Source organism: Malurus melanocephalus, unplaced genomic scaffold (genome assembly GCF_030028575.1).
Source record: "Malurus melanocephalus ecotype Western Australia unplaced genomic scaffold, MMel_1.1 scaffold_37, whole genome shotgun sequence".
NCBI lineage: Eukaryota > Metazoa > Chordata > Aves > Passeriformes > Maluridae > Malurus > Malurus melanocephalus.
In genome coordinates this window covers 99,430-107,044 of record NW_026623269.1, presented here as the reverse complement: position 1 = coordinate 107,044, position 7,615 = coordinate 99,430, and the positions used below count along the sequence as shown (strand labels likewise).

General features: G+C 43.8%; 1 protein-coding gene across 1 annotated transcript in view; it reads right to left on the bottom strand.

The window, feature by feature from the left end:
• The window catches only part of CRB1 (crumbs cell polarity complex component 1), an 88,734-nt gene that overhangs the window by 57,820 nt on the left and 23,299 nt on the right, over nt 1-7,615 (bottom strand). Inside the window, exons 2-3 of the mRNA XM_057364234.1 lie at nt 5,719-6,303; nt 1-179 (exon numbers count right to left, since the gene is read on the bottom strand). The exon at nt 1-179 is cut by the window's left edge and continues 16 nt beyond it. Coding sequence (XP_057220217.1) covers nt 1-179; nt 5,719-6,303 — 764 coding nt within the window. The remainder of the gene's footprint in view (nt 180-5,718; nt 6,304-7,615) is intronic.

Here is a 7,615-nt window from a genome sequence, read left to right as displayed (position 1 = left end):
GCAGCGTCCCCCGTGCAGGCAGGGCTGGCTGGAGCACTCGTCGATGTCGGTCTCGCAGAGGTCCCCGAGGAAACCCGGAGAGCAGGAGCACCAGAAGCTCCCCAGGGAGTCGTGGCAGGTGCCCCCATTCAGGCACGGCTGGGACCAGCACTCATCTATCTCCAGCTCACAGTTTGTACCTTCAAAAGGAGAGAAAATCAAGCCCAGCCTTAGGAGACAGCTTCAGAAGTCTTGGCAAGGACTGCCTGAAGTACAATAGGCACGTAATTTTTTGTTTCTTTATGCACTTGCCTGGTTTTTAAAGGCATTTCCTCCTCAATGTGCTTTGCAAGACTAGCTTTTTCAGAGCTTGGGAGAATTTACAAAGGAACAAGCCAGCTGTTTTCACAAGAATTGGTAAAATAACAACTTTTTCTGTTAGCTTGAATACAGAAACAGGACAAACTAATTTTCAGCTTATTGAAAAAATGCTACTATCCTATTTACATGATACAGAAGTAATCAGCAGTTACTGGTTTATTGATCTCATAAGAGTCCATTTAAAGCTTCACAGTTGACTGAATTCATTGGGAAGTGTCTTGTTTAGCTGTGGTTTACGGCTTAATTTTTTTTAAGGCTTTTCAATGTGCAAATAAATGTGTCTATGGCGCCATGTTTGCAACAGATCAGAATCCTGGAGCTGCTCTTCAGAGAGAAATCAGCTCTAATATGAGTTTACAGCTATTTATGATAGTCGGCAGGTTAAATATACACTCCTTTTTCTTATCTCTAGCACAGTCCAGGAGACACTAAGAAAATTTAATAATTGATGCCTTGCTGCTTTGATTATTTCAGGGTTTTGTATGCTTATGCACTTATTTAGTGTTTTGAGCAATCAAGTAATATTTTTTAACAATTTTCAACTGCCAAGTCAATTTGTTTTAGCAGCTACAGTATCAGCCACAAAACAGATGCAAGTGGAAAATTATAATGAAGAAACTGCTTTGAAGTGGATTTCCCTGTTTTTTTATTTGGCTTATCGAAGCAGCAGCAGTATTATAAAATTTTCARGGGAATTTCCTACTTGAAAGAAAAACTGCAGCCCTGAAAATGGGTTCTATTTTTTCTTTTTTTGTAAGGGTGAAGTTTTCARTGCAAGATGATGGGGTAGACTTTCAAAAGAGGCAACAATGTGTTTGATGATAAGTATGACCCTTACAATTTATTTAGGAGCTCATCTCTAATTCTTTCTTTATGCTCCTTTTGCCAGTTCTRTACTGTTGTGAAATTTGTACATGGCAACTCAGATCATCTTCCTTAAAACACAGAGTTTGATAATAATTAGCACTGTTACTTCATTCCTGATTTCTTTTGATGCTTGTGAGTGTAGCATCTTTGTTTTAAAAAATAAATCTGTACTATGGATAAACACCTGGAAATACCTTAAAACGCCAAACCAAAATTTGGKGATGTTGACTCATAAGTATTTTTCRTTGTATTTAAACATTAAATGGCAAGTTCCTATTTCCAGCAGTTGAGAAATAGTTCCTTGAGACACAGAGTGGATGGGGAAGCTGCCAGTGCCGTGGSCCGGTTCAAGGTTCACTGCTCAGCTAACCACTCCTTTCAGCRGGAGCCAGGCGCGAGAGCCCGGCGCAGGAACGCTCTCTTACGGCTCTGTGGTAATGTACATTACAGCCAGATATAGCAAGCAGTCCCTCTGTGGTCATTGCCCTGTGAATTCGCTGTAATTATAAACAATGTGTTTGCAGAAGTGTGTCTAGTGACCGTAAATCTGCCAGAGCTTGTTAACAGCTTACTGYGAACACTAAAAATCATGTGACAAAACAAGCCCTGTTCAACTGATCCTCAGCTCAGCCAAATTTAAAACTACAGGCCTGAGAACAGCCTGACAATTAACATGAGAACATAGCGTTGTTGTTTTGGTTCACGTCTTTAATCTATCAAGCCCAGTAACCTGCCTTCGGCAATGTTGCCTCAGAAGAAAACTTCTCCCTGTATAATGCATCCAGCCAATGCGATCTGCCATGCAGACGGGGGGAATCCCTTCCCAGCCTCTGCTGAGTCTGCTGTCAGGCTTTCTTATATGTGTAGAAGAGAGATGAAAAGATTAGATCTGCATTTTCACCTCGGTCTAACGTTCTGTCATAAATATGCTGCGTGCCAAATATCATATGCCAGGCGGGAAGGAGAGAGCCAAGGAGCCCTGCCGCAGTCACTGCACAGGGCTGCACCACCCCGAACCGCGGCACCCCGGGCTGTCCTGGAGCAGGCTGAGCATCCCAGCACGTACCAAAACACACAAAGGGTTCAAATTGAAAAGCTGAGAAGGTGGGGAGAAGTCATGTTTGTGGTTTCTTTGAAGAGCCAGGGTTATTTCTTATACTGCTTGCTTTTCCAGTGAGCCCTACTGTGCACTTCTTTCTATAGCCCTGGTTGATAAAAAGTAAATGCCAGTAAGGGTGAGGGACACACAGCCAATGTTTTGAAGCTTGCATGCCTGCAGATAGAGGGTAAAATCACTTTCTGGTCAAAGATACTAGGAATTTGCAGGCTCCGTGTAGTTCCACAAAGACCTGCCCATTCTCAGTATGGCTGGGAATTGGTAACCAGGTCACCCTTTCTGCTCTCCTGCACTATAGTGCTGTAGTTGGGCCCAGCAGGCACAGAGGGCTGTCCCCAAATTCCTTATTCTGTGTAATGTAGTCTTGTGTGCCATTATTTGGATGGAGAGTGCCACATGGCTGTTTTACAGCACCAGGCTTGAAGGGACAGAAAGGAAGTTACATCAAAAATTAGACAGAGGGAGTTGTGTTTCTTTGATCAAGGCTGTTCCCTTTTGGGAATTCCAGCAGAGCTGAATACCTGGGCTGGCTGGGACACAAGGTGGGGAGTGCAGGTTTGAAACTGGGAAGCTGAGAAAGGGAACAGGCTTTGCAGTGCTGGCAATTGCTGTTGGCTGGACCATGCTGTTTGCTATTGATATCCACAACGGTATAAACATGAGCTTGTTGGGAAGTGAGATCTCCACCTGAGGTATCTCATCCCATGGTAGAGCTGCTCTGCCTCTGCTTGCCTGTAAGTGCCTAAGACTTTTTTATGGTCTATTCTTAATATTTGCATGGCATGTATTGAATACTGAATGAAAACTTGGAGATCTATCAGGAGTAATTTCCTCAGACTCAACAGATATCATCCCAGCCATGGTTACCTCACCATGGCAAAAGGTATTGCACAAAGAGCAAACCCAGCTCATTTCACCTATTTTTTCTGCCACTGAAATGCTTTCTCATGCTGCTGTCTTAGGCTGAGACTGGGTTTTAGAATTGTCATGCACTCCTGAGAGCTCACACTGGAATGTTCACTGGCAATGGAGGATTGGCTTCACCAAGGTAATTAATGCAGGCTCTTACACCACACTCTGTTGGGGTGAATTAAAAGCCAGAGCAATTAGTCCAACGGAGGAAAAAATGCAATTGATTAAGGTAGCCAGCAAAACTTCAACAAACCAATCGAACTTCATTATTTAACAGCTGCCTGACACATGTCTTGTAAACAATCTCACACATGCAGAACATTAACATAGAAACTGCAGATTTCATGCTAAATTTTCCAGTCTTTGGCTCTTGGTGCGTTCTAACCTCTTCCATTTGTGTAAGAATGATGTGTGACATTTCTCAGCTATTTTAAGAAGTGCTGCAGCATACCAATCACACAAAATAGCAGTCACAGTCCATGAAACAAGTAGCGACTGCAGCCTGTAACTCATGCTTTTAGTTAACATTGCAGCCGTAGATTTACTGTACCTTCTTTACCTGCATATCAAGAGGTATAACCCTTTTTTACATCTTAGGGAAATGAGATGAGGCTGGATGACTTCCCACAGTAATTCATGGTGTCAGGCCAGGATAATAATGGTTGGCAAGATACCCTGACGGGGTAAATGAGGGGTTTTATTACCACTGGGGACACCTCGGGGTTTTCATCCAGTAATCCCTCTGGCTTGTGCATTTAGCACAACTCACAGCAAGGTGCAAAAAAAACCAACAAAAAAGAATGCTTCTGATAAATCATTTCGTTAAGTGGCATTTTAGAGCTKATGTTTTACTGCTGGAGGAATGGTCTGCTACTCCTGTACAGAATTCCTGTGATTGGTCTCCTTGCTGCTGGAAGCAGTGTTGGAGCTTTAAGTCAAAACACTGCAGCCTCTTCTGCTGTGTATTTCAGAATTCTTCTCCTTCCTTGGTTCTCTCCACATTTCTTAACTCTGCTTGGGTGAAGTGTGGAGTTTTGTTGACTTTTTTTGGTGAGAGAAAAGAGCATCAGCTTGGGAAACAGCAGAATATCATGGTGGAAGTGGAGCGACTCCAGCAGCATAAATTTCCATCAGCAGTTTGTGTTGACCTAAATTTTCATTTCTCTTTGTTTGGTCTCTACTCTTTCATTAAGTTTTTTCTCCCTTGTCTCTAAGGTGTATATTCTGCCTCTTTCACACCGAGTTCCTGGGCTGTGGATCCCGGCCTGGACCCCACTGGCAGTGCCCGTTAAACAAATACAGTTTCCTGAATGCAACAGGAGGTCTGGGCTGAGCCTGATCATTGCAGAGTAACCATGCTGCTTGTTAATAGGTTTTTCCTTCCTTCTGCTCTTCGGCTTTCCCCCACTTGTGTAGTTTTCTCCTCAGCTGGCCCGGGCTCCGACACCCGCTGGCAGCAGCGGGGTGGCAGGAAGGTAACAAGCTTCCTTCAAATAACATTCTCCGCGCTCATAAGGGATATTAACCGAGGGCTGCCTTCCAACGAGGCTGTGTTAGACACAGGAAAGCTGCTTTTTACCTCTGACTTCCCCTCCTGCATGGGGATTTGGGGATGGAGCTGTAAACCACATCTCTTATTGCTTATTCATTGGAATCACTGGAAGCAATAGCTGTTTTTTTCTCCCCTTTTTGCTGTGTGACTGTTTCTATTCCTTTGCTTACCTGACTGGCAATCTATCACTAAAATGCCTCCCCTTTTCTACTTTAATGATTCAGTGTGCTACCTCTCACACTCCTAGCCCTGAATACAGCTTTGAAATTTGAAGGGAGCTGTCTTCCAACAAGAATTATATGCTTTCCAGCAGAGGAAGTAGGGAAGAAAAATCACACCTGTACCTTAAAAATGGAGCAACATAAAGTGGGATTATCAAAAAATGGGCAGTTTGGGAACATAACACTTTTCTTTCTATGTAACTTGCATAATGTTCTAGTTGCAAATGAGTCCTTTGTTTCTGGGATGGGCAGAGGATAGAAATGTAATGTGAAATGTCTAGGTTTAAGAGTAGAATTTTTCTACTTGGATTTAATTTTGTACACTGCCAAACATAGGTTTTGATCCTCAGAAAAAAAAAAAAAAAAACCCTGCATATAGCACCCTGAAGAGAGCATTTTGAGAATCTTTCTTTTGAAAGGAAGGCCAAGCTAGCCCTGTGACATAGCTTCCTGTTCACAAAACTGTTGTGTGTATTTTGGGTAATGTGACATTTCTTTAATCCTTTCTGATAGCAGCAGTTCACAGCGATGTGGTCATCCATAAAGTACCAACAGCCACTGGTGCCGAAGCTGAAGGTGGTAACAAAGATATGGCAAAATAAATGAGTGAGCGAGGGAGCTGAGCTTGGAATTCATAGTTACGATGGTTCTACACGACGCGAGGGAAAAGCTATCTTCACCGCGCTTACCTGTGTAGCCCAGGGGACAGATGCAGCCGTAGTGCCCGATGTGGTTGAGACACGTGGCCCCGTTCAGGCACGGATCCGAGGCACACTCGTTCACCTCCAGGTCGCAGTGCTTGCCCTGGTAGCCGGGCACGCAGTAGCAGGAGTAGTGATCCACGCCATCGCGGCACAGAGCCCCGTTGCGGCACGGCTCGGACACGCACTCGTCCAGCTCCAGCTCGCAGCGCGCCCCGCTGTAGCCGGCGGGGCACAGGCAGGCGGGCCCGGCCGCGCTGCTCCGGCAGGTGCCCCCGTGCTCGCAGGGGCTGCTGGCGCACTCACTGCCGGCCCTTTCGCAGCTGGCTCCCTCAAACCCGCCGGGGCACTCGCACGTAAAGCTGAGGTTTCCAGCGGAGCCCGAGCAGGTGGCGTTTTGGAGGCAAGGGTTCGAGGAGCAAGGGTCGGAGGTTTTATTGCAGAGTCCCTCCACACTGTCCGCTGGTGCATCCGCACAAAGGCAAGGGTCATCTTCCTGACCGGCAACACATGTAGAGTTCTTTTGGCAAGAGTTTGGCAGGCACCTGGAATCATTCCTCATGCAAAGTGATTCTAGGAAAGAAACACGAAAAAGTCCTGAGGACTTCCTCGGCACTGGGAGTAACCAACAGTTAAAGAAGTGTAATTCTTAACACAACTGTGTTTCAAAACCAACCGCTCCAGTTGCTGGCAATTGAGAAGAAAGCAGGACTGGTAACTGTGTGATGCATTAGTGGACTAATAAATGGAAAATGAAAACAATTATGAAAACTTGAGTGGGTTGTAATTTCCTGTTCTCGCCTCTTCCTACAGCCATGGTCTGGAGAGTCAGGACTGCTTAACTCTAGATTAAGAGTATAGGTGAGACAGTATTAGTGGTTGTCAGCTGATATCCAACAATATGGAACACATTTAGGTATATTTAATATTTTTGTTACTTTTTTTGTTACAAGAGAAAGGAGTTAAACCACTGTTTTCAGTTCAATCTCCTTTTGTTGTGGTACCATTCTTTTGTGGTGGATTTCTTTCTGCATTAGATTTCACAAAGCGAAATTACTCAGATGCTCAAGTAAACCATTCAAATCATCAGGCACCTTGATTTTGATTTGCTGATTATGCATAGTAATTAGACATAGTTTTGTGTATTACCCATGCATTTAGTTTTTTTTTCTTTAGCCTGGATAATACAGATCCTACTCCAATCTATTAATTACAGTTAAAATGAGCAAAACTGTGTTCCTTAGGAACCTCTGCAACCTGCATTTTCCTTGGGATTGCACAACTTTAGAGAGCTTCCCTTTCAGTCTGTGTACCTACTTAAAATTCATTAAAGTGCATGTTTGAGGAAACATTGCAAATTGGAAGGCATTAATTATGATCAAGTTATAATGTTGTCTGACTGTGGTACTGTGTGAGCTACAAGAGGTGAGGTCAATCATTCGAGCGCTTTCTTACATACGACCACTGTGACATGAGAAGCAATTTAGTTAATTATTATTGCTTTTCCAGAGATAATTTGCATGCAGCAGCTCAGTTTGTTATAATGACTGTGTGAGAGGACATGAGGCGTTTGCCAGTCTGCAGTTTTGATAGCTACATAGTAGCTGTGAGCGCTGGTTAAAAAGCTTCACAGCTCYCTGAAGCGGGAAAAGTGGATGGGAAATGAGGGAAGGGGAAAGACAACCCTAAAAGCAGTCTGTATGTACCAAAGGCAACCAATTTGTCTCCGAAGTGACACCACTATGGGAAAACATGAAACAGAAAATCTTTCCTGGATTTTTTTTTTCAATCAGTGTCTTAATTTCAAATTTTGTAACGTTTATAAAATGAATTTCTTATGCAATAATTGCCARCAGACAGTTCAATAAATCCAGTGCTGATTAGA